At 32.5% G+C, this 27,532-nt stretch overlaps 1 protein-coding gene across 8 annotated transcripts in view; it reads right to left on the bottom strand.

The window, feature by feature from the left end:
- Nucleotides 1-27,532, bottom strand: part of SYNJ1 (synaptojanin 1) — a 104,763-nt gene that overhangs the window by 65,990 nt on the left and 11,241 nt on the right. For all 8 annotated transcript variants that reach the window (XM_074300761.1, XM_074300765.1, XM_074300758.1 and 5 more), the window contains exons 3-7: nucleotides 12,119-12,205; nucleotides 10,901-11,168; nucleotides 9,418-9,643; nucleotides 8,373-8,456; nucleotides 3,798-3,859 (exon numbers count right to left, since the gene is read on the bottom strand). In XM_074300761.1, coding sequence (XP_074156862.1) covers nucleotides 3,798-3,859; nucleotides 8,373-8,456; nucleotides 9,418-9,643; nucleotides 10,901-11,168; nucleotides 12,119-12,205 — 727 coding nt within the window. The remainder of the gene's footprint in view (nucleotides 1-3,797; nucleotides 3,860-8,372; nucleotides 8,457-9,417; nucleotides 9,644-10,900; nucleotides 11,169-12,118; nucleotides 12,206-27,532) is intronic.

Here is a 27,532-nt window from a genome sequence, read left to right as displayed (position 1 = left end):
ATGTTATGAAGGCAGACTTGACAGATGGTGGGGAGGTTAAGGAAGTGAATAATCAAGAGCAACTCCCAAATTGCAAAACTAAGTAAATGTCAATATACTAAAATTAAATAAATAAAAAAGGCACATGTGAAATTCTGGAGGAGCTATGAGGAAGGGGGAGGGCAAAATAATGATTCTGTATGTATGTGCCACATTCAAAAAGCCAATTTTGCTTACCCAGGGAAATATCTAGCATGCAGCTGGAGATGTGTGAAGGTTCAACCAGAGAGGAGAGAGAGAAAGAAGAGGAATTTGTATTATTACAAGAATTTAGGGAGTTGTGTTGAGGGTTTAAAACAGTGATGGCAGTGGTAAGAAAGAAAAAAGTTTCCATTTTTGTGGAATCCACAAAAATGTTTTTGTCCAAATAATTTCACAGGGCCTGAAATTTAACACTCAAGAAACTCTTAAGTAAAATAAATAGGTAGCAAGGGAGAGAAAAGGGACCACCCACTGTGAGCACCTCTCCTTTCCAATTCCATATTACAAATCATCTATCTTTTTTGTTCTAGTTTAAAAGGATGACTTTTCTTCTTCTAACATTAACCCCTCTCAAATGAAATAATATATGAATAGTACTTTATAAACTTTAAAGCATTATATAAATGCTAGTTTTTATAGCTTTGTCCCCATCTCATCTTCTCTGAAAGGTTGCTCCTGCAAACTTCCTTTTTTATATTTAAACCTCTTTTTAACTGCTGAGTCTTCCCTGTTGCCTCCAAATAAATTCTGAAATCTCTAATCTTTAAAAAAGAAAAATCTTCCTTTGACCTCATCATCCTTTCAAATTTCCATCATATCTTTTTCCTTACACCACTAAATTCCTTTAAAATCTGTTGCTTCATTATTTAAATTTTTTACTCACTTTTCCCTTTGTGATTTGACCTTAACCCCATAATTATGCTGAAATTGTTATTTCCAAAGTCCATGATCTTTTTATTGTTAAATCTAATAGCCTGTTCTCAGTCCTATCTATCATGACATCTCAGTCACTTCACTCCTTCTTCTGGATACTCTTATCACTGAATTTTCATGTCACAGTTCTGTTATAGCTCCCTTCCTACCCAACTGATCAACCCCTCTCAATCCTCTTTGAAGGATCATCATCTATTCCAATACCCTGATGCATTAGTACATCCCCATGGTACATCCCCATTAGTACATCCTAGGACCTTTCTTCTCAATACATTCAACTTTCTTGATGATTTTGTCAGCTCTCATAAATTCAAATTATCTTTTTTGAAAATAAAAGAATCACAGATTAAGAGCTAGAAATGGCCTGAGATAATTATCTAATTCTACCCTCTAATTTTACAGATGAGAAAACTGAAGCCAAGAGAAGTTAAGTGCTCAAATCACTGTTGATTAGAGAAATACAAAGGAAGACAACTCTGAGGTACCACTTCATACTTCTCAGCTTGGCTAAGATGACAAGAAAAGATAATGATAAATGTTGAAGGGGATGCTAATACATTGTTGGTGGAGCTGTGAACTGATCCAATCACTGTGGAGAGCAATTTGTAACTATACCCAAAGGGCTATTAAATTGAGCAAATCCTTTGATACAGCAGTGTCACTTCAGGGTCTATATCACAAAGACATCATAAAAGAAGAAAAAGGACCCACATGTGCAAAACTATGCAGCAGCTCTTTTTGCAGTGGCAAGGAAATAGAAATTGTTATCTGGAGAATGGCTAAATATGGTATATTAATGTTATCAAATACTACTGTTCTATTAAAAAAGAATGAGCAGGACAATTTAAGAAAAGCTTGGAAAATATTTACAGGAACTAATGCTGAATGAAGTGAGTAGAACAAAGAGAACACTATACATAGCAACAAGAAGATAATATGATGATCAACTGTGATGGATTTGGCTCTTCCCAATAATGCAAGGATTCAAGGCTTGGGCTGCAAAATGCCAATCCCATTCAGAAAGAGAATTATAGAGACTGAATGTGTATTGAATCACAGTATTTTAATCTGTTTGTTTTTCTTTCTTGTAGCTTTTTTTTTCTCATTTTGGTCTGGGTTTTTTTTGTACAACATGGCAAATATAGAAATATGTTTAAAAGGGATTACAGATGTTTAACCTAGATCAGATTATTTGCTGTCCTGGAGAGGTGGCAAAGGAGGTAGAGAGGGAGAAAAATTTAGAATACAAAGTTTTGCAAAAATGTATGTTGAAAACTTTACATGAATTTGAAAAAAATATGATACTATTAAAAATAAATTATTTTTAAAAAGAAAATTAAAAAAAAAGAAACTGGCAGAAACAGTATTTGATTCCAGGTCTTCTAATTCCAATCCCAATGCCTTTTCTGTTGTATCATGCTATCTCTTTCCTCCTTTCCCCTATTTAGACCCATCCTGTACATACAGTTTGCTAAAATGATATACTTGAAGGTCAAGTATGTCCATGGCAGTTCATTATTCATGAAGCTTCAGTGGTTCTCTACTACTTTTTGGATAAAATGCAAACTTCTCTAACATTTAAAGCCCTTCACTGTATGGTTTATGTTTATGTTACTAGGCTAATAATATATAATCTTAACCATCATATATTCTCTGATGTAGCTGAACTGGTCTTTGCTATTCCCTATTTTATTTCCTTTGCAAATTTTGTCTCCCACATCTGGCATGTTCCCCCTCCTTAGCTATACCTCTTTGAATTCCTACCACCCTACAAAGCTTAGCAGTTCAAGGGCCAATTATTTTCATGAGGCCTTTCTTGATTTCTTCCATTTTTCAGTATTCTATCACCACAACTGCATCCTTACTTTCTTTTTTGTACTATCTTTGAATATATTCCCTTTATGTACTATCTTTGAATATATTCCCTAGTAAAATGTTAGCTCCTTAGGGGAAGGGACGAATTAACTTTTTGTACTATCCTTAATGTCTACTATAGTGGTAATCACTTAATAAATGCTTGTTGTTTAAGACATGAATTTGGAATCAGAGGAACTAGATTCAGACACTGGATCTGCTACAGAAAAGATCTTGTGAAAGGAACAGGGATGGAATAAATAAGACAACCTAGCCTTGAATTTTGCCCCCATTAACTATCTGTATGATAATGGTTCCAAATCTCATTTTCCTCACCTATAAAAAGGGATAAGTTATACTTACTCTGCCCACTTCACAAGGTTATTGTGAGAAAAGTACTCCGTAAACTTAAAGTGCTATATTAATGTGGTTAGTAGCTATATTTTACCAATGCAGGAGCAAGATGCTATTTTACTTCTACCTTTGTAAGTACTATGTTTATGGACAATGTCTTATGTCAGCAAGTACTACAAGCCATTAAGTACCTTCTACTGGTAGAAATATGCAAGCTCACATTGCTGCATTTTACAACCCTTTTCCTTGCATGGAGAAATTATTGCATCTTAGCTGTAGAGGGTTGATCCTATCTTCAACCCTACAGGCTCTACTTCTTGAGGAAAAGCACAAATCTGCACCCTCTGCCATTGATGACAACACAAAAACATTAGGCCAATGAAAAAAGATACACAGAGATAAAAAATAAAAATAAAAACAGATATAGAAAAGAGACACAGTCTGCTAGTCTTAAAAATGACAATTCTGAATGCCAGTAGTTTCCACTTTAAATGAAAGTTTGTGAGAAAATAAGAATTGAATTACAGAATTTACTTTATGACAAATTCGCTAAAATGAAATCCTTGTTTAAGAAATACTTAATTTCTAAATTCACAAAAGTGAAACAATTGGCAAAAAAAGCAAAATAATTTTACCTGTCAAAAGCAGGTGCATTAGCTTCAAATCCTCTTGACATTCGAACACGATGAGATCCCACCTTTAAAAAAGAAAGTTATATTTAATTTTATCAGAAAAAGACATGTAATAAATTGATAGATGTATTCAGAAAATCCACTGTTTCTGAATAAGCAAAGCCTTTCCTTCCTTTAAAGAACCATAGTGAACCAGAGTTACACAGATCCTTTTGAGGATAAGGTATTTTTATTATTGGTCAAATATAAAGTTATAGGGCATTTCTTTTTATTAAAGAGACTTGTGTTCCTTCTTTACACAAAGTTGATATATGGCAACCTTTTTTACATTCCATTCATAAAGAATTAAATTATCATTTCCATTTCAAAGTAAATACGAGCAGTCCCAGACAATTTAATAACACAAACAAGGTCAGGGTGAGGGAGTAAAAGTTGGCAGACATGAGATGTTGAGTGTACCAGTGGTACAGCTATCAGAGGAAGGGGGTAAAAATAGATGATGAAAGAGTGAAATCAAAGAGGACTAACTAGATTTTTGGTTTGAAATCTATTTTTCCCATTGACTCACACTGGTCTATAGACATGAAGCATTCACCATTTATTATTATAGAGGCACTTTTACACTCACATGGGATAGGATGGTCAAAACAAAACATACTTGTGCTGGCTATTTATAGAGATCAACAGGAATTGTATAGTCCAAGAAGGAATTATTTTTTTCTACTATTTCACACTGTTTTATAAAGCAACATTGCTAAATTATCTAATCTCTTCTGTAAAATCCAAAAACTGAATAGAGCTTTTATTTTAAAAATTAACAGTGGTGTCATAGGATATGAACAATTTTCAGATGAAGAAATTGAAACTATTTCTAGTCATATAAAAAGGTGCTCTAAATCATTATTGATCAAAAAATACAAACTAAGACAACTTTGAGGTACCACCACACACCTCTCGGATTGGCTAACATGACAGGAAAAGATAATGACAAATGTTGGAGGGGATGTGGGAAAACTGGGACACTGATACATTGTTGGTGGAATTGTGAATAGATCCAGCCATTCTGGAGAGCAAATTGGAACTGTGCTCAAAAAGTTATCAAACTGTGCCTAACCTTTGATCCAGTAGTGTTACTGGGCTAATATCCCAAAGAGATTTTAAAGGAGGGAAAGAAACCCACATGTGCAAAAATGTTTCTGGCAGCCCTCTTTGTAGTGGCCAGAAACTGGAAACTGAATGGATGCCCATCAATTGGAGAATGGCTGAATAAATTGTGGTGTATGAATATTATGGAATATTATTGTTCTATAAGAAGTGATCAGCAGGATGATTTTATTTTATTTTTCTTTAGAATTTTTTTTTCACAGTATATATGCATGAGTAATTTTTTTTTTATTTTATCCCTTGTATTCATTTTTCCAAATTATCCCCCCCCTCCCTCCACTCCCTCCCCCAATGACAGGCAATCCCATACATTTTACATGTGTTACAATAAAACCTAGATACAATATATGTGTGTAAATACCATTTTCTTGTTGCACATTAAGTATTAGATTCCGAAGGTATAAATAACCTGGGTAGATAGACAGTAGTGCTAACAATTTACATTCACTTCCCAATGTTCCTTCTCTGGGTGTAGTTATTTCTGTCCATCGTTGATCAACTGGAAGTGAGTTGGATCTTCTTTATGTTGAAGATATCCACTTCCATCAGAATACATCTTCATACAGCATTGAAGTGTACAGCGATCTTCTGGTTCTATTCATTTCACTCAGCATCAGTTGATGTAAGTCTCTCCAAGCCTCTCTGTATTCCTCCCAGCAGGATGATTTTAGAGAGTCCTGGAGAGACTTACATGAACTGATGCTAAGTGAAATGAGCAGAACCAGGAGATTGTTATACATGGCAACAAGAAGATTATATGATGATCAATTCTGATAGACATGACTCTCTTCAACAATGAGATGATTCAAACCAGTTCCAATTGTTCAGTGATGAAGAGAGCCATCTATACTCAGGGAGAAGACTGTGGGAACTGAGTATAGTTCACAACATAGCATTTTCACTTTTTTTGTTGTTGTTTGTTTGCATTTTATTTTGCTTCCCTTTTTCTCTTGTGCAGTATGATAACTATATAAGTAAGTATGCACATATTGGATTTAACATATATTTCTACCATGTTTAACATATATTGGATTATTTGTCATCTAGGGGAGGGCATAGAGGTATGGAGGAATTGGAACACAGGGTTTTACAAAGGCTAATGATGAAGAATTGTCCACACATGTTTTGAAAAATAAAAAAGCTTTAATAAAAAAAAAAAAAATTAATGGTGGCTGCCTCTCTCCACATAGGAAGAAAATTATCCTTGTATTGATGTCAGTTCTTTAATCCTTTTCCCATTTTTTTTCAGAATTAGTAACTTGTTTAAAATGGGTCAGGTTGTAATTATTTTAATTTTGTGAATAATAATAGCAACTAACCTTTATGTGGAGGTTATGATATATCACACACTATGCCAAATGCTTTACAGTTATTATGTCATTTGGTTTTCACAACAACCCTGCGGGGGGAAGGAGGAGGTTAGTGCTATTATTATTTTCATTTTATAGAGGAAGAAATTGAAGCAAATAGAGGTTAAGCGATTTGTTCAGTGTCACAAAGCTAGTAAGAATCTAAGGCCAGATTCCCCTATTCCTGCCTTTTTAGCTTTCTTTTATGTACTGTCTTCCTCCATAAGGTTCTTAATGGCAAGGACCATTTTTATTTCTAGTTGCATTTTCATTCTAGTATTTAGCACAGTTTCTAGCACATTGCAAGTATTTAATAAATGTTTTTGAATTATTGACTATTTAATGTTAAGTAGAATTTGGGAGGCTAATCATAGGACAACTAAAATGGGAAAAAAAATCAAGCTGCCAAGAGGTAAATTTGATGGCAGAGGGGGAAAAAAAAAAAATCTCAAGGTGCCCTGGAATCTTGAGAGAAACTATAGCAAGATTACACCTGAGGGAATAGGTCCAGAGTCCTATTAGTCCAGGTCCACAGGTCCCACTACAGTTCATCCTTTACTCAAATTGCTCTTCCTAAAGTAGTATCTTTCCAAGTCACTCCAGTGTTTCTATGATCCTCTAGGATCTTCTTCTGGCTTTTAAAAACTCTTCATAACCTGTCCCTTCCTATCTTTCCAATTTTCCGACATTTTACTCCCCACTATGTATTCTGCAATTCAGCAACACTAGACTTTGATGTTCCTTACACAAGAACTCTCACCTAGAAACTCCAGGAATTTTCATTGGATTATCTATGACTCATGCCTGGAATTCTCTCCTCACTCATCTCTTCTTGCTAGCTTCCCTGACTTCCTTCAGGTTCTAGCTAAAATTTAACTTCTACAAGAAGCCTTTCCTGATCCCCCTTAATGTGAGTGAGTGACTTTTAAGATTATGTCCAATTTATTCTCTATGTGTATATACATTCTTTTTCTTTCTTCCTCTTCATTTCCAATCTCCAGTCCCCACCCTCCCATCACTGTTTGTAAATAGTTGTTGGTATATTGTCTCTATAGACTAAGAGCTTCTTGGGAGCAATAAGCATTTCTTCAGCCTTTCTTTGAATCCACAGCTCTGAATACAGTGCCTGACATATGAATGCACTTAATAAATACTTGCTGATGTGACTTAGTTTCATTTAAAACAAGAATGTCAGTATTGATGGGAGATTCAGTTGTTTAACTGGCTTGTCAACTCAAAAGGCAGGTTCTGACATTTAGAATAACAATAGTTATGTTAATGGCAGGTGGGTCAGAGTAACCTACAAGGTAGACTACACTAGTCAAAATGTCCAATAAGAAGTTGTCTTTCTGTGAAAGGCAAAATGTTTGCCTAATCAATTCCTTTGTAAACTAGGTCAAAAGACTCCAAAAAAAAAAAAAAAAAAAAAAAAAAGCACATATAGAGCAAAATAAAATCTACTATATTCTGATGAATAAGGATCTTTTAAACAGACATAAAAGTAAATTAGCAGGGACAACTTAATAGCATGATGTTGAAGATCATGTTATATAGTTTGAATTTTGTAATATTTAAATTCAATATATACAAAAAATATCAAAAAGTATATACAAAAATCATCCATGACAAAATGTCACTTTGTGGATAATTGTGTATCTATGGTTTACATTTCAAAGATGTATACAAACTTAGAGTTTGCAAAGCACCTTCCTTAATAATTCTCTGTAGTAATTAGTATAACTATTATCTCATTTAAATAGATGGAAAAACTGAGGTTCAGAGAGGCTGACTGATTTCCACATGGTCACATTGTTAAAAAGTTTTACATATTGCTGAGTATAAATCCTAAAGGCATTTTTAAAAATTGTATAGCAAAATGGCACTGTGCTTTGTTTCAATTTGAGGAAAATGTCTTATAGGAAATTAAATTACAGCAAAAAAAAATAACCACTAAATGATCTAGGGTGGAAGATGGTATTGATGAGGAGAGCAGACAAGAATTAAGGTTTTGGACTCAAGGAAAATTTTCCTAGAGAAAAAAAGTTTCAAAATGGCAAAAACATACTTGCAAACCAGGTTGCTCCCAAAATAATGGTACAGATCCACGGATTTGTATGAAGGAAGATACAGCATCATCTAAAAATATAACCTGAGGAGGAAAAAAATCAAAGTTTTATAGTCAAAACATATTTGCTTATTTAAAAAATTTCAAATTTTGTGTATCTTGGACAGATTTTATACTTGCTTTACTTCATAAAACAATCAGTTCTATTAACTTATAATTCATGAGCTTTTGGACAAAATTATTTTTGTAATTAACATGTTTAGAAATATTCTATCATATGTTTTATGACTAAAATTTGATAACTGTTTTAAATCAATATATAATTTTTCAAAAAGAATTTAAGGCAGCAAAACAATAGGAATTGAAAATTATTAAAACTAATAAAGCTGCATTGTAAATACAGTGTTTTGGTTACTTCTAACAGAAACAATTTTCTAGTAAACTCTCTAATTTAGTATTGTACCCATATATGATCTTTCTTTACTCCTACAATTTTATACTTAAAAAATATGCTTTCTCTATTTTTGAAAAACTAATTGTTGAGCTGAATGTTTTTGTGTATACACACACACACACACACACACACACACACACACACACACACACACACACACACACACACCATGCCAGGATTATACAAATATTTTGGGCTAAATCAGTTCAAGCTTCTAATAGTAGCATTTTTTTAAAAAAAGTTTTCAAGTAAGTTTGATTTACCAAAAATAATCCTTTTTTAAAATTCATTAGCACTATATAATTTAAGTATTTATCTTACAATAATTAAGCTAAGGCAGCAGTTAGATAATTTGCTGGGTCTATATAACTGGAAAGCTATAAATGCTCATTTTGAAAAAACCACAGATGAAACTTTTTACTCACAGTACAATGACCAGTAAAGCAATGATGGACCATAGACTAACTTTGTTACAATTATGAAAAATGTTTTGAGTTAGGTAGAAAATATTTAATTAGTCTACTGTTTTTAGGTTTCTAGGAACACTAAATGAAGCAATGTTTAAAAAAAAAAAAAAAATCAAACTAATACCTGTTCTGTTTCTACAAAATTAGCAACATGACCATCATCATTTGTTCCCCGAACATTAAACCTGGTACCGGCTCGTTCACAACTTAGACGTGAAATAAGGCAAGCTTTTGCTTGTTTGTGAGCAGCATAAATTGTTCTAATTTCAACTCCTCCACACATAAGTCGTAATAACCAATCATCACAATTCACACCATAGTGCTTGAGATGTAAGTGTAGTGATTGATTCCTAATGGTGAAAAAAAAATTAGATTAGGTTAATGAAAATAAAACATGCAAAACTTCAATTCAAATTGTGTCCCTCAATGGGTAGATTTGTATACATATTATTTCTTAAAATGGTGATGCAGATGAAATGAATTGCAGTATAACTGAATAATAACAGAGAATATATGTCCTTTTAGGGAATATGGATTGGGGATGCAAAAAAAGTTGGGTAAATGATGGGCATACATTTAGCTATATTTTGATTTGCATACTATACTTTGTGAACTTGGGCAAATCACTTAATCTCTTTTCTTATTTTAAAAATGAGAATACTATTTTATATTTCTTGCACAACTGTTGTAAAAAACCAAGTAAGTTGATATTTGTAAAATATGAAATGCTACAAAAATGCAAAAATTTATTAAATACTAGATAAAGTCTTTTTGTGTCATCCTCAAGAAGATAATTAAGGCACCAAATATAATCTTCATAGGAAAAGTATCAAGAAAGGAAATGGTAAATAAGTATATTTATTTGAATAACTGGTGCTTATTTAGAAATCTTAGGAAGCCTTCTGAGATATAAGGAATATGTGTGTGTGTGTGTGTGTGTGTAGAGAAAGACAGAGACAGAGAGAGAGAGAGAGAGAGAGAGAAAGATTTATGTGAAAAAAATCTCTACTTCTCTTGGTCTGTACTCTGTTTTAAATCCTGTTTCCATGGTGATGTTGATTACAGATATAAGAAAATTAAAAGCAAGATTAGAAAAATTATACAAATTTGTTTTGGCTACATAAAAGTAACTGTAATCATTTTCTTAACATTTATGTTTAATTACCAAGGGCATAATCCTTACACATGTCATGTTAATATAACTTGTTTTATTACAATAATAAATTCTGTTCACATTCTCAAAGTCACTTTGTAATATGATATCCCATTATAAAAAACAAAGCAAAACTGGGAACTCTGATTCCAGAAGGTTTATATTGTCATAAACCTGACTTCTGGATAATTGAGATATTATTATACATTATTATAAAGCCATCATATTATTAATATCACACAAATTCCACTAATGATATTCCTAGTTTAGATAGTTTAAAATCATTTCTAAATTTAAAATCATATTCTACATCAAAGATCAGATATAGCTAAGTATCTAATATCCAATTAAATCTAGCACAAACTAATTAAATTAATTTAAAATCATCTAATTAAATATCTATTAGCCAGAAAAATCTTATAGTATATGAATATAAAGAGAAGGAAGGACTCACCAGAAAAATCTATCATCAGTTGTGCGGTCTTGACTGCTCCGATGGGCATTAAGACTCAAATCCAAACTACATCCAGTTGCAGACCACGCAAAATAAAAGTTTCCTGAATTCAAAATTTTACGAACTTCTGAAATGCGATCTTCATCTGAAGAATCAATTCTTAAGGATATAAATTCAGTGGAAATAACTCTAAAAACTTCAGATTCCTGGATTTTTCCAACAGACATGCATCCTGTGACTAGAATCAAATACTGTGCCATTGTATCACCTATAAAAGCAAAATGAAAGCTGATAAATTCCTAATAGTTTTAAATACAATTCAAAAATTTTCCTTAGGTAGTCTTATCATAGCTACAGCTCTAATTATTCACTGAGAAATATCAGACAAACTAAATATCAGACAAACTAAAAACCCACTAAAAAAAAAAAAAAAAGAGGAAGAAGAAAAAGAAGAAAAATTTTAACTTGAACATTGTTTTGGAATACTCAATATAAAGTATATAGAGAATAATATCAATATTTATTAAAATTTTTGGCAACCTTAAGAAATTGTATTCAGCCTCTAATTAAGGCATTAGAAATAAGTGCCTAGAACTAGGTGCTCTGTCTCAGGAGACATCAATATAATTTCCTGAAAGAACACTTTATCCTAGATATATATAAAGGAAGGACTTTTATCAAATCAGTGAACATGTAGTCCAAATCTTCTAAGGAGTCTCAAATAAGATTTCTCTACTGGTATGCAATTTCCCAGCTGGATCTTACAGTTTTTTTCTCAGGAAAAAAAAAAAAAAAAAAAAAAAAGATGAAATTTTTATGCTGGAAAAGAGAATCATTAATTCCTAATAAGTGATCTAATGGAAGTCATTCTTCCATCTTAATAATAGGCAGATATATTTACCATTTATATGGCAGATAACCTGAAGGCTTTATCCAACATAATCAAGTCAAATAATTAGGTCACACCAATACTTTGAAAGAGATTTCAAATAATATAGACATTATCATCTAAATCAGAAGATCACTATATTTAATGTTAGAAAGGATCTCAGAGACCCCTTTTTAATTTTAATTTAAACTCCTCATCTAAATATACTCAACTAAGAAATGTGTCTTGAATAGTTTTTTCTACATGCTGTCTTTTTTGGTTAAAATCTATAAAAACAGGGATGGGGAAAAAAAAAGGTATATTGAAAAATTTTGCTTTAATAAACTTACCAAGGTTTAGTCGCAATACACCTAAGAGTCCATATGCATCCATTACTTTGGAATACATGCCTTTGATTGCCTCTTTTTCTGCAGATGCTACCAAAAAAAATGTTTTAAGATGTTAGAAAAAAAAAACAAACTTTAAACAGTTCCCTACTGGATCTAAAGTTTAAAGAACTCAAGTCTTTTGAAGTGAGGTAGTTATTCATACCACAAATATATCACAGTACTATTTTGTTAAACTATTATAACTGCTTTGCTCCTAAATGCTGCAAAACATACTGGATCAACAACAAATTTATGATTTGTAATCTCAACTAGGCCCTCTTGTTGCACATTAATTCTTTATGAAGAGAAGAGTTTCTTTGATTAACAACTCTACCCTATGTGATACCCTACTACCATATGTGGCTGTTTTCTTCCCCAGTTAGCTACTTATAACTTCCTCTCGATCCCTTACTGAAAAAAAGTCAAATATTTCACCGAAAAAAATTGAAGACATCAAAAGCTTCTTTTTCTTACCAATTCTATACTCTAAATTATCTAAATATCAGTGGTATGTAGAAGGAACAATGGATCTGAGAGAAGGAGATAGGTTCAAATTCGTCCTCTGACATTAGCTTCCCTAAGCCTTAGTTTCCTCATCTGTAAAATAAAGGGGTTTGACTAGATGATTTCTAAGGTTCTGTCTCTAAATTATAACTATTCTTTATCCTCTCCTCCTTGGCTTAATTCTTAGGGGAAAAAGTAACATCTCTATTTGTAAATGCAACTCTTCTACATAGGCCCTTAGTGACCTCTCCTTCAGCTATTCCTTCTCAATTTTCTTTCTTTCTTTCTTTCTTTCTTTTTTTTTTTTTTTGCAATCACCAAAAATCTGCACACTTACCCTTACTCCTAATTGAGAACTAAAACCTTCCATAAAACCCATCAGAAACAAATATTTTGTCAAAACAAATTTCTACATCATTGTTTAGTATTTTTCAGTCATATTTGATTCTTCATGACCCCATTTGGGGGCTTTCTTGACAAAGCTACTGAAGTGGTTCACAATTGAGGAAATTGAGGCATTAAGTAACTTGCCTATAGTCACTCTGAGATCAGATGAGTCTTCTTTACTCCAGGATTAGTTCGATATACATTGCCTATATACTCTATAGCCCTTTCCCTTTCTCATCAGGAGGTATAGCATTAATCTTCTAGAATTGCATTTGGGGATTACACTGATAAAAGTTTCTAATTCTTTAAAAGTTGTTTATCATTAGCATATTGTTGTCACTGAATAAATCTTTTCTCCTGGCTCTGTTCACTTGCTTTTGCATCAGTTTATCACATTTCTTGGAAATTTTCATCATCATTTCTTGTTTTGTTGTTTTTGGTTTTTTTGCTGAGACAATTGGGGTTAAGTGACTTGCTTAGGGTCACACAATTAGGACATGTGTCTGATTTGAACTCAGGTCCTCCTGATTTCAGGGTTGGTACTTTATCCACTGTGCCACCTAACTGCCCTCATCATCATTTCTTATAGCACAATAGTATCCTAATAATTTATATATCATAATTTGTTTATTCATTTCTTCAGTTTATGGGCAGCATCACAAAATTTACATTCTTTGCTATCACACAAAGAACTTTAGTATTTTTTGGTACATTCTTAGGTTTTGATTGGGACTAATCCCTCCTTAATCTATCCTTATCCCTTTTCTCTTTCCCTTCTATTTCACTTAGTTAAAAATATATTGCTGTACCTGTATAAATGTAAACATTCTTTTAACTAATTAAGATGAGAATGAAGTTGAAGTGTTAGCTGCTTCCCCTGCCTCCTCCATCTCATTGTATAAATTTTATTTGTGGATTTCAATTGTATTCTCCACTAACATTCCTTTCCTTTCCTTTCCTGACACTGAATTTCTCTCACTTTGTCTTTCCATTCTTCTCTTAAGATCATCAAGATAATGTAACAAAATTATCTAAGGCCTTGGATAATTAAACTCTTTTTCTGACCTCTGACAATGATTTAATTCAGAGGGTTCAGAGGGGACACATGTATATTCTTATTTTAGAATATAAACATTTTATCCTTTTATATATATATATATATATATATATATATATATATATATATATATATATCTTCATATATATCTTCTTATGTTTCTCTTAATTTACATTTGAATTTAAAGAATTTCTATGCAACTCTGGTTTCTTCATAAGGAAATTTTGAAAAATTAAAGGTCTTTTTTGAAAAAAATCACTCAATTAATAAACATTTATTAGGTGTTTACTATATGCAGGCACTATAGCATTACATTCAATTTTGCTGGCTAAGTTACTGTTGGTTGTAAATTCATATCCTTTACCTTATAAAATATTATATTTAAAATTCTCCATTTTGCTGAATGTGAATCACAACATAGCATTTTCATTCTTTTTGTTGTTTGCTTGCATTTTGTTATCTTTCTCATTTTTTTCCTTTTTAATTTAATTTTTCTTGTGCAGCACAACAATTGTATAAATATGTATACACATATTGGATTTAACATATACATATTTTTTATTAAAACTTTTTATTTTCAAAACATGCATAGACAATTCTTTAACATTAACCCTTGCAAAACCTTGTGTTCAAATTTCCCCTTCTTTCCCCCATGCCCTCCCCTAGATGGCAAGTAGTCCAATATACGTTAAACATGGTAGAAATATATAACATTTTTAAAAACATGTTTAACATATACTGGATTGCTTGCCATCTAGGAAAGGAGGTGGGGAGAAGAAAGGGAGAGATTTGGAACAAAAGATTTTTGCAGGGGTCAGTGTTGAAAAATCATACATACATATGTTTTGAAAATAAAAAGCTGTAATTAAAAAAAAAGAAAAGAAATAATAAAGTTCTCCCTTTCAATATGAGGAGATAATTTTCAGATAGAAAAAAATGAAACCATTTTTAGTCATATGAAAAAGTGCTATAAATCATTATTAATCAGAGAAATGCAAATTTAAGACTACTCTGAGATACTACTACACATCTCTCAGATTGCCTAAAATGACAGGAAAAGATAATGACGAATGTTGAAGGATATGTGGGAAAATCAGAACACTGATACATTGTTGGTGAGTTGTAAAGTGATTCAACTATTCTAGATAACAATTTGGAGCTATGCTATCAAACTATGCATACCCTTTGATCCAGCAGTGTTTCTACTGGGACTGTATCTCAAAGAGGTCATAAAAAAGGGAAAAGGATCCACATGCAAAAATGTTTGTGGAAACCCTTTTTGTAGTGGCAAGAAAGTAGAAACTGAGTGGATGCCCATTAGCTGGAGAATAGTTAATAAATTATGGAATATTATTGGTTTTTTTATTTTCTTTTTTTTTCTTTTATTATACCTTTTTATTTACAAAACATATGCATAGGTAATTTTTCTCTTCATTACTGGAAAATTGAAACTGATTTGAATCAACTCATTGTTGAAGAGAGTCACATCTATCAGAATTGATCATCATATAGTATTGTTGTTGAAGTATACAATGATCTCCTGGTTCTGCTCCTTTCACTTAGCATCAATTCATGTAAGTCTCTCCAGGCCTCTCTGAAATCATCCTGCTGGTCATTTCTTACAGAACAATAACATTCTATAATATTCATATAGCGTAATTTATTCAGCCATTCTCCAATTGATGGACATTCATTCAGTTTTCCAGTTTCTTGCCACTACATAAGGGCTGCCACAAACATTTTTACACATATGGATCCCTTTCCCTCCTTTAAGATCTCTTTGGGATATAAATCCAGTAGAAACACTGCTGGATCAAAGGGTATGCACAATTTGATAACTTTTTGAGCATAGTTCCAAATTACTCTCCAGAATGGTTGGATCTATTCACAATTCCACCAACAATGCATCACTGTCCCAGTTTTCCCACATCCCCTCCAACATTAGTCATCATTGTTTCCTGTCATCTTAGTCAATCTGAGAGGTGTGTAGTGTCAGAGTTGTCTTAACTTGCATTTCTCTGATCAATAATGACTTGGAGCATCTTTTCATATGACTAGAAATAGTTTCAATTTCTTCATCTGAAAATTGTCTGTTCATACCCTTTGACCATTTATCAATTGGAGAATGGCTTGATTTCTTATAAATTTGAGTCAATTCTCTATATATTTTAGAAATGAGGCCTTTATCAGAATCTTTTAATATAAAAATGTTTTCCCAGTTTATTGCTTCTCTTCTAAACTTGTCTGGATTAGTTTTATTTGTACAAAAACTTTTTAATTTAATATAATAAAAATTATCTACTTTGTGATCAATCTCCAGTTCTTCTTTGGTCACAAATTCCTTTCTCCTCCACAGATCTGAGAGGTAAACTACTCTATGTTCTTCTATCTTGTTTATAATATCATTTTTTATGTCTAGATCATGAACTCATTTTGACCTTATTTTGGTATATGGTGTTAGGTGTGGATCAATGCCTACTTTCTGCCATACTAGTTTCCAATTTTCCCATCAGTTTTTGTTAAATAGTGAATTCTTAAACCAAAAGCTGAGGTCTTTGGGTGTGTCAAATAGTAGATTATATAGTTATTGACTATTTTGTCCTGTGAACCTAACCTATTCCACTGATCAATTAGTCTATTTCTTAGCCAGTACCAAATAGTTTTGATGACTGCTATTTTATAATATAGTTTTATATCTGGTACAGCTAGTCTACCTTCATTTGCTTTTTTTTTTTTTTTTTTCATTAGTTCCCTTGAAATTCTTGACCTTTTGTTCTTCCAGGTGAATTTTGTTATTTTTTCTAGGTCAGTAAAATAGTTTCTGGGGAGTTTGATTGGTATAGCACTAAATAAATAGATTAGTTTCAGTAGTATTGTCATCTTTATTATATTCACTCGACCTATCCAAGACCATTTGATATTTTTCCAATTGTTTAGATCTGATTTTATTTGTCTAGAAAGTGTTTATAGTTTTGCTCATATAGTTCCTAACTTTCCCTTGTCAGATAGATTACCAAATACTTTATATTATCCATAGTTATTTTAAATGGAATTTCTCTTTCTATCTCTTGATGTTGAATTTTGTTAGTGCTATATAAAAATGCTAATGATTTATGTGGATTTATTTTGTATCCTGAAACTTTGCTAAAGTTGTGAATTATTTTTAATACCTTTTTAGTAGAATCTCTGATGTTTGTTAAGTATACCATCATATTATCTATAAAAAGTGATAATTTGGTTTCCTCATTACCTACTCTACTTTCTTTAATCTCTTTTGCAGGATGAATATAGAGAGGCTTGGAGAGACTTACATGAACTGATGCTGAGTGAAATGAGCAGAACCAGGAGATCATTATACACTTCAACAACAATACTATATGAGGATGTATTTTAATGGAAGTGGATATCTTCAACAAAGAGAAGATCTAATTCAGTTCCAATTGATCAATGATGGACAGAATCAGAAATACCCAGAGAAGGAACACTAGGAAATGAGTGTAATCTATTTGCATTTTTGTTTTTCTTCCCAGGTTACTTTTTTCCTTCTGAATCCAATTCTTCCAGTGCAACAAGAAATTCATTTCTGCATACATATATTGTATCTAGGATATACTATAATATATTTAACATGTATGGGACTGCCTAACATCTAGGGGAGGGGGTGGAGGGAAGGAGAGGAAAATTAGGAACAGAAGTGAGTGCAAGGGATAATGTTGTAAAAAAATTACCTATGCATATGTACTGTCAAAAAAAAAAAGTTATAATTTAAAAATTAATAAAAAAATAAATTAAATTAAAAAAAAACTTTTCTATCACTAGTACTTGACAGTGCACTGAACACAGAACTATACAATTTTAGAGTTCTTTAAGAAGGAACTTCAGACGAGATCCAAGTTTGGACTAAGGGGTTAGACTAAATGACTATTACAGTTCTTCTAGATTTAAATATATACTCAAGATATCTAAGCTGACTCCTCAATTTTATAACTGAAGAAACTGAAGTGGAGAAAGAAAGTCACACAGCTAGTCATGGCAGCACCCAAATACTCTAACTCCCATCTAGTGTTCTTCCCACTAGAAACTTAATTATTACACTAAACTTGATACATTTAGTAAATTTTTGAACTAAAGTTTATTTAAAGTATTTCTATAATTATGTCTAATAGTGACTATTAATTGAGCCTCTCAACTTCCCCTCCCTACTAGGTCTTTTTGGCCAAGGAAATAACACTTATTTCAGTTATATCTACACAGAGTTCTATCTTCAACTTTTCTGTTTTAGTTATGACTTTTTCATTTTGAAGAAACCAAAAGAACATGTAGCAATTAAATAAATTTAACCCCCAAATTATCACAATTTTGTATTACCATATATATATGTATGTATGTATTATTTAAGCAAAAATTGATTTAGGTATCTAGCTAGTAAAACCAGTCTTTTGTCATACCCGTAGAGTCACAATTTAAGAGGGCATTGATAAACTGGAGAATTCAAAGGTGGACCAACAGTATAGTGAAAAGAGTTAATAAGTATATGTTATGGAAGGATTAGCTAAATGAAAAAGGAAATTAAGACTAAAGAAGACCCAGAAAGGATATAATTGCGTGCTTCAGTTTCTGTCACATGGAAGAAGGATTAGCCCTCTCCTGATATGGATCCAGAGATGCAGAATCAGAAGTAATAGGTAGAAAGGGCAAATGCAATTTTGATATCAGAAAAACTTCCTGACTATTAAAGCTTTCCAAAAGCGTAATGGGCAGGCTTGAGAGGTGATTCCTGATTTGGGGAATTTTGAGCAGAAGAGGAAAACTGAGTGACTATTTATCAAATATATTATGGCATTCATTCCTTTCATATATAATTTGACTAACTGTCCAACAAAAGTACCTGACAACCCTCACATTCTATAATTGTGCGATTTAATTTCAGAAGGACAAAATAAAGCAAAGACTTTTATTTGAAAAAATCTTGCAGACGATTTTTAGTACAATTTCTTATATTCGAGATGAAACTCGTGAGGCTCATGGAAGTGAAATAAATTTATTTGCTTAAGATTACACAATTACTTAGTGGAGGAACTGGAACTAAAACATAAGGTCTTTTTCCTCCACTCTGGGAGCCTGAATTCTAGACAAAAGACAAGAAAAATCATTTTTCTTTGTAAAAATTAAGCAAAAACAAATACAAAGATATGAAAATGTTTTGTTAAAACTTCATATCCCAAGCCTGAGAACAGCATGACATAGAAGATAGATCTTGAGGGGACAAAAATCCTGCATCAAAGACCTTTATTATCTTGTTATGGATAAAGTTACCTGGCAACAAATTAGTATAGTCAAACCAAATCCATACATTGGCCATATCAAAAAAGTATGCCTCCTTCTGCACCCCTGCTGTACCATTTGTTTGGCAAGAGGTTCAAAGCATGCCTCATCAGTGGTGCCCTCAGGCCATAATTGGTCATTATATTCACCTAAATTCTTAAATCTTTCAAATTATAATAATGCAGTCATCTTAAAAATATTATCTTGTTATGGATTTGTAAGTCACACATTTTTAACCCTTTTAAAAAGATATTTATATTTTTAAGCTTGCAGTACTTAAGTATCTTGGAATATGTACTCCAAAAATGTACTACTAGCTGTGAAAAGAAGCAGTGTTTTGGTTTCCTTTTATTCTGATATTCAAAAGGACTTTGAAATTATAGAATAGCCTTCATTATTTTTTTATTAATTTCTTGGTTTTACTTTTGCCTTTTAAAATTTGAATTCTAACCTTTTTTAAGGTTATCCTTATACATCTTACATAGGTTACCAGATAATGAATTACTTTACAGAAGGCATTATGTTAATTTTCATCATCATCATCATCATCATCATCATCATCATCATCATCACTACAATAGTGACTTTGTTTAGCCACAAAGTTTGTTGAATCTGTTGACAACAGAAATTTTCTCTCAAGATCACAAAACAAATTTAAAGGTGGAAATGACTTTAGATGCTATTTATTTCACCTCCTTTTTTTTTGACAGATGAGGATACTATGAACTAAAAAGATTAAGTGATTAACTGAAGATTATTATATATGAATAGCAGATTAGACCCAAGATTCAAACCCAGGTCTTCTGATATAAAATTCCATGTTCATTCAATTGTACCATTAGATCTTTTCCTATCTATCTGACTATTCCTCTTAAGTCCTTTATTGGTTCTTCATTCATATGTAAATTCTGTCTCTACGTAGCATGAGGATCTGTGCTCTCCTTACTTTCCCCTCCTTTTGAGTAACAAGGACAGAATTTAGTTTCTAGGGCCTGTGCTTTGGCAACCCTAGTTCAGCTATTAGGGTTCAATTTGGAAAAAGAATTATAAGCTAAACTGAGACTCAATAACATTCAGGAAAATTTTTTAACCTCCTAGCTAGAACTGCAGGATTCAAGCACATAGTTTATAAAAAACAAAATCATCTCAGGAACATCCCTTTGTGCACATTAATCACAAGTAAAGACATGCCCAAAAACACTGGGACTAAACTAATTTATAAAAAGAAAATCGGAATTATAAAATGCCAATAGCAGTGGTGGGTAACAAAATTTTATACACACACACACACACACACACAATACTTTTTTTCCCCAATTCTTACTATACAGATGGAGTGAGGACTGAAAAAGAGATAAAGAAGATGCCCTTGGCCAGTACTTTCTAGCCAAGGAGGGGAGGGGCATATATTACCAACTGGCTTACAGCATTATCTTATTGCTGGTCATATCAGGGAAGGCCAGTAGTTTGCCACTTAGTCTCCACCCTGCTTCTCAGTCTCTGCTATTTCTCCTCTCTTTATGTGTCCTAAATTTATTGCTTGACTCCAGACAGGTATAAGACACCACCCACCCTAAAGAACTATCTTAATTGCTCCATGGAAACATATAATAGAGGCTATAAATATCATGTTCACTAATTAAAGGCTTTCTCCAAGACCCTCCTTCCTTTTCCTTCTATATTATCTTGTTTGGCCATATCACTGGCTCCCAACCCAAACTCAAAACGTCCGAAACAGAATTCATCTTTTCACAAAGCCTCTTCAAACTTTTCTATTACAAATCATTCTCATATCTAGGCTCAAAAAAAAAAAAAAAAAATCATTCTTGACTCCTCCATTACACTCCCTTCACATCTCTAGTACATTTCCAAATCTTGTTTTTACCTTCACAATGCCTTTTATATATGGCTCCTCTCTACTCATAATTCTATCTTCATCATCTCTATTGAAATAGTCTTGTGATTGGTTTATCTGCCTTATCTTTCCATTCTTCATTAGGTTGAACTAGTTTTCCAAAAGCACAGATCTGATTATGGTGCCTCTACTTAATAAACCAAATGATTCCCTTTTACCTCCAAGATTTACTACAAAGTCTTCAGGTTGCTATTCAAAGATTTTCACAACCTGGCCCTTTCTATTTGTCCAATCTGCTTACATTTTATTAAACATCATGTACAACATGATCCAGTCAAATGGACATTCTTGATATTCCTAAGACATGAAAATCTGTCTCCTGATTTATTTCATTTCCCTGGACTCTCCCTCACGTCTGAAATGCTTTCTCTTTACTTGGGCTTCTTAGCTTCCCAGGCTTGCTTCAAGATTCTTCTCAAATTCCACCTTCTACAGGAGGCTATTCCTGTCTCTCTAGTTTTCATTCACTGGGTCTCTGTCTAATACTTTTGTCTTTATCTTTCCCATTAGGATGTGAGGTCCTTGAAGGCAGGGGCTGGGTTTTTTTTGTTTTTTTTTTTAATCTTTTTCTTGAGTTTCCATTGTTTCCACAATGCCTGGCATACAGTTAAGTCTGTTATTGTACAAAACCACAGTGACTCAAAAATATTTAATACATCTATGCTTATCACCCCTTAGGAAAAACAAATGTAGCTATAATAAATCTAGAGAAGGCCAACTAAAACAACCAAGGCCATGAAAGAAGCAGAATGGTAGTCAATCAACAATTGCGTGTGTAGGATTGATTCCTTGTTAACAACATGGGCTTCAGGCAGATTACTGGAAACAAAATAGGGAAATAATCTGCCTGAAGCCCATGTGGTTAAACCATAGACTTCAACAGAACAATAACCAATCAACCAACTTTTAAGGAAAAGTCAATGAGGAGTCCTAATCCTAGGGCCTAATCTTAAAAATTGTATAAAATTTAGAGTTTTACATCTTCTAGGTATGTTTTTACATGAATTGTCCCCAATTAATTTATTTTAAACTGCCCATGAAAAAGCTCATCTGGCATTTTCCTAACAAGCCAAGCAGTCTTTAGAGGCCTTTCTGCAAATTATACTATTTGTTTGACATTTCAATATGCAGAGTTGAGTTTCCTTAACAAACATGTAAATTTCAAATATACTTACATTAGAAAGCACTTAAGAGGACTATTAAATAGTCTTAATCCATCTTGTTAATATTTCATTTGAGGTATATACTGTTATTCCCATTTCATTTTTTATATCTAAACAAGTTCTCTTCTCAGATACAATATTATTTGTCCTTAGTGTCAAATTTTTGAATAGTTTTTATTATGTTTTTGCTTTGGTCTAAAGAATTTACCTTTTGCCCATGCTTCCTTTTCTTCTTCCAGAATGAAGCATATGGGTAGCCAATAGGTAAATTTATTTATAACAAGGAATTGCTTTTATTTTGGAGGAACAGTAGAAAGGAAATGAATAAAGAAGCATAGTGGCAGTGATACCCAAGAAAATAAAGCACATTAATTAATTATTTAAAGGTACATAGAAGAGAGCTGAAGGAAGCTCAGAAGGAGACCAAGACTTACAAAGCAGTTCTGTAACTGTGGTAATAAATTAAATGTATACTTATTTCTTTAACTTACTGATGAAGAGAATATAGTTAAATTCATATAAGTTAAATACATGTATATTTCAACTCTATCGTACCTTATTCAAAAGGACCCAAATAAGAAGGCTGGTAGAATCTACTTATATATGAGATAATCTATTCACATTAAGAATCAGAAGGCAAAAACATGGCTAAATGTGCCAGGTGAGGATCAATTGCAAGGAGAAAAAGAAATTATGCCATTTAAATATAGTGTAGATGACATAGAAAGAAGGATAATTAGACAAAGAATTCAGAGACGAGAATACAAACTTAGAATGGAGCCATGATGGGAGACATCAACTACCCTAATATTTGCGGCCAAAGCAGAGCAGCTGAGAAATTGGTGATTTGCTTAAGTAATAATTTCATCTGAAAACAGAAAACAAGTGACTAAGAACATAGTTTTGACTTATAAGGAAAAACTGGTTGCTGAACTTGAAAGGTTAAGAACCTTGGGAACAAATGAAAAATCATTAAATTGTCAATACATTCAGTTATGAAAAATTATAACAGCACTTTCTGTCATAGCAAAGTTAAGTACAAAGTGGTTATCAACTGACAGGGAAGAGCTTAAATAAGTTATGGTATATGATTGTAAAGGAATACTATTGCTTTAAAAGAAATGACAAATTACAGATTCAAAAAAACTTGGGGAGACCCATAAGAACTGATATAGAGTGAAGTGAGAATAATTTACATGAGTATAAAACAGTATAGGAAAACAATTTAGACAGACTGAAGACCTCTTACCCAAATAAAGACCAGTTATGTCTCCAGAAGGCTATTGAAAGAAGCATTCTTTTTCTTTGTGACAAAGGGGTGACAAGACTGGAGTTACAGAAGGAATCAGATATTTTAAAATGGAGTCAATATGTGCATTTATTTTGCTTTACTCTACTTAAGAGGGTTATAAGGCTAGGTTTCTGTGTGAAAAGGAAGATGTGGGGAGTAGTAAGGACACCAAAATTTAAAAAAAAAATGTCAGCAATCACTAAGAAGTTCATAAAGGAACACAGATAGACAAGATATTTTGTTTACTATTCTATTAAATTTAATATAGTCTTTATAAAACTCTAACTCTAAAATAGTTCCATTTCATATATATTCTGTTCTTCTAAACTGAAATGTTCATTTCTATTTATGCTTGTTAAGTTTAAAATAAGTGGTTTATCTTAAAATGAAAAAAAAAAAAAAAGGATGAAAAGGTGATGGTACATTGTTATAAATGGGTTATTATTATTATTAAGGCAAAAAATAGACATTCTTTCATTCTTATGAAAGGAAGTATGGGAAAAAACCTACAAAGTAATTCAAGTAAAGATTAATAGAACCCAAACTATATGTAAATTAGTTACAACTATAAGCATTAAAGAAGAAAAAAAAAAAATAAAGCCAAAAGGTATCAAAAGAGATCTAAAAAAAGGACACAGAACTATAGTTTTTCTTTTAGGGGTATAAATCAAGATTCTACCAAAGGCCCTCTTCTCTTTTCCTTCTATACTCTCATGGATATAATTATATAAATGTAAATAAGTTCTAGATCTGAGTTTTATCTCTAATTACCTATACCTCAAACTCAAATGTTTGTTTATAACTTTGGCATTATATTCATATTCTCACTCTCCCTCACCCCACAGAACCAATCAGTTGACAAATCTTATCAATTTTATCTCTACAGCATCTCTCACATTTTTAATTTAGGCCCTTATTATCTCACATGATTATTGCTAGAAGCTTCCTGATTAGTTTTTCTTCCTCAAATTTCTTTCTTTTTTTTTATTATAGCTTTTTATTTACAAGATGTATGCATAGGTAATTTTTCAGCATTGACCCCTGCAAAACCTTCTGTTCCAACTTTTCCTCTCCTTCCCCCCATCCCCTTCTCCTAGATGGCAGGTAGAACAATACATGTTAAATATGTTAAAGTATATGTTAAATGCAACATATGTATACAAATCCATAGTTATTTTGTTGCACAAGAAAAAAATTGGACTTAGAAATAAGGTAAAAATAACCTGAGAAGGAAATCAAAAATGCAAGGGGACAAAAACAGAGGGAATGGAAATGCTATGTTGTGGTTCATACTCATTTCCCATAGTTCTTTTGCTGAGTGTAATTAGTTCTCTTCATTACTGAACAAATGGAATTGATTTGGTTCATCTTATTGTTGAAGAGAGCCATGTCTACCAGAATTGATCATCATATAATATTATTGCTCAAATTTCTTATAACTTTTTTTAAAGTTATTGTTTTTCTGGCATATTTGATTCTTTGTGATATCATTTTGGGTTTTCTCAGTAAAGATACTGGAATAGCTAGCCACTTAATTCTGCAGCTTATTTTACAAATGAGAAAACTGAGGCAAAAAGATTAAGTAACTTGTCCAAAGTCACAGAGCAATTAAGTATCTGAGGGCAGATTTTAGTTCAGGAAAATGAGTCTTCCTCACTTCAGGCTTAGTGCTCTATCTACTGTGCCACCTCTAGCTGCCCCTACAATCTAAAATCCATCCAAAAACTGCTGTTATGGTGATTTTCCTTAGGCATGTACAACTATATCACTTCTTTATCTGATTAATTCCAGTGGCTCCCTGTCTCCTTTATGATATACAAGAATTCCTATGTTTTCACTTTTAATTTCATAATCTTGCTTCAGTCTATCTTTTTAGCCTGGGAACAAGCACTGATTAAGTAATTATATATTAGGCACTGTGCTAAATACTTTACAAATATTATCTTATTTGATGTTTACAATAACCCTGATAGGCAAGTGCTATTATTATCTCCATTATACAGCTGAAAAAAAAAAACTGAGGCTGACTGAGGTTAAGTGTCTTTCTTTGGGTCACAAAGCATTTAAAGTTAAATTAACATTTAGGACTTCATGACTGCAAGTCCAATGCTCTACCCACTATGCCCCTTAGGTGTGTCACTAGTGATAAAATTTCAAGCATTTGGAGATGATCTTTCCTAAACTCTTCAAATCATATACAAATTGATAACTTCTCTTTGACATAAAGGTAGCTTTGTCAATAGGAACCAATCCCATTACTGATATCCTACATCCCTAACCTAAATAAAAGAACTGAGAATGTTAACTTTATAGCTGATAACAGATTCATGAACCATTAAAGCTGGAAGGGGCCTCAGAGATCACATTATCCAGTGACATCATATTAGAGATGAGAAAACTGATCCGAAGACATAGGGTGACTTATGAGATCAGTCAATAAATGACAAAGCTGAGAATTAAACAGTTTCTTTATCTATTTGGAGCCATTCATCTTAAAGTATACATCATAGTTGGAAAACAGGAGACATATGAGTGATTACAAATACAAGTTAGTAATAGACTTGGGAACATAAAACACTAAGTTTAAGTGGTATTCCCTAGAGATCTGTACAAAGGAAATGCCTTTCTGCCATTTTATAAATCATCTTCACAGATCTTATCTTATTTGGTTCTCAAAACAACTTTATAAAGTAGATAGGGAAATATCATCCATTATTTACAAATTAGGAAATTAAGTATGAGAAAGGTGTTAATAGAGCCAAATTTAGAATTAGGTTTCCCAACTCTTGGTCCAATGCTCATAAAAACTCTGTGACTACATTCAATAATAAGTCTTAAAGCTAAAAATCACCTATGATTTCAGTATAATGTGATCTATTAAGTTTGCAGTAAGGGATCTCTTTTTGTCTTATGCTAGCCTTAAAGTCCTACGGCAGTTAGGCAGCACAGCATATAGACACACCAGGCCTGGAATTAGAGTGGAGTTCAAATCTGTGCTCACACTCTTATTAGCTGGGTGACCTTAGGTAAGTCATTTAACCCTGTTTGTCTGAGTTTCCTCATCTGCAAAATGAAATGGAGAAAGAAAAAGAAAACTATTCCAGTATTTTTTGGCACGGAAATTCCAAATGAGGTCACAAAGAGTCATACACAAATGAACAACAGCAAGCCTTATAATCTAAGAGGTACTGAAATATACTAAAGGAGTTCAGAAAAATGTATGTATATCTACACAAGGATATGTTTACAATATTTTTTCTTTACTTTCTCCTAAATTCTACATCCCCATCCAACTCACCTAATTGCCATTTCTGTCCATGACAACTCTGCTTCTATGCCTTCGCTCAGGCTGCCCTCTATGCCCAGAATATTCTTCCTCATCTCTATCCCTCTTCAGCTCTTTTTAAGGCTTAAAGTGCCACTCCATTCAAGAGGCCCTTCTTTGTTCCTTCAGTTAATATTGCTCTTCTACCCCCCATCACTATGCATATGTTTTTACATTATCTACTGTTTTTAGTTATATATGAACATATAGAACATGAACTATTTGAAAGTAAGAATGAACTCTTATATTTGTATTTCCAGTGACAAATGGGGAAAAAAAAAAGCCTTGAAACTATGGTTAAAATTGAAGACATAAAAAGGTCAAAGACTTAACATCATGAAAATGTTCAGAGGGTGCTGGAAAGTTAAAGAAACTAATCCCATACAAAAAGTGAAACTGACTGTAATA

The sequence above is a fragment of the Sminthopsis crassicaudata genome, chromosome 3 (genome assembly GCF_048593235.1).
Source record: "Sminthopsis crassicaudata isolate SCR6 chromosome 3, ASM4859323v1, whole genome shotgun sequence".
In the NCBI taxonomy this organism is placed as follows: Eukaryota; Metazoa; Chordata; class Mammalia; order Dasyuromorphia; family Dasyuridae; genus Sminthopsis; species Sminthopsis crassicaudata.
The sequence above is the reverse complement of the archived record's forward strand: the minus strand, read 5'-3'. Positions and strand labels throughout refer to the sequence as shown.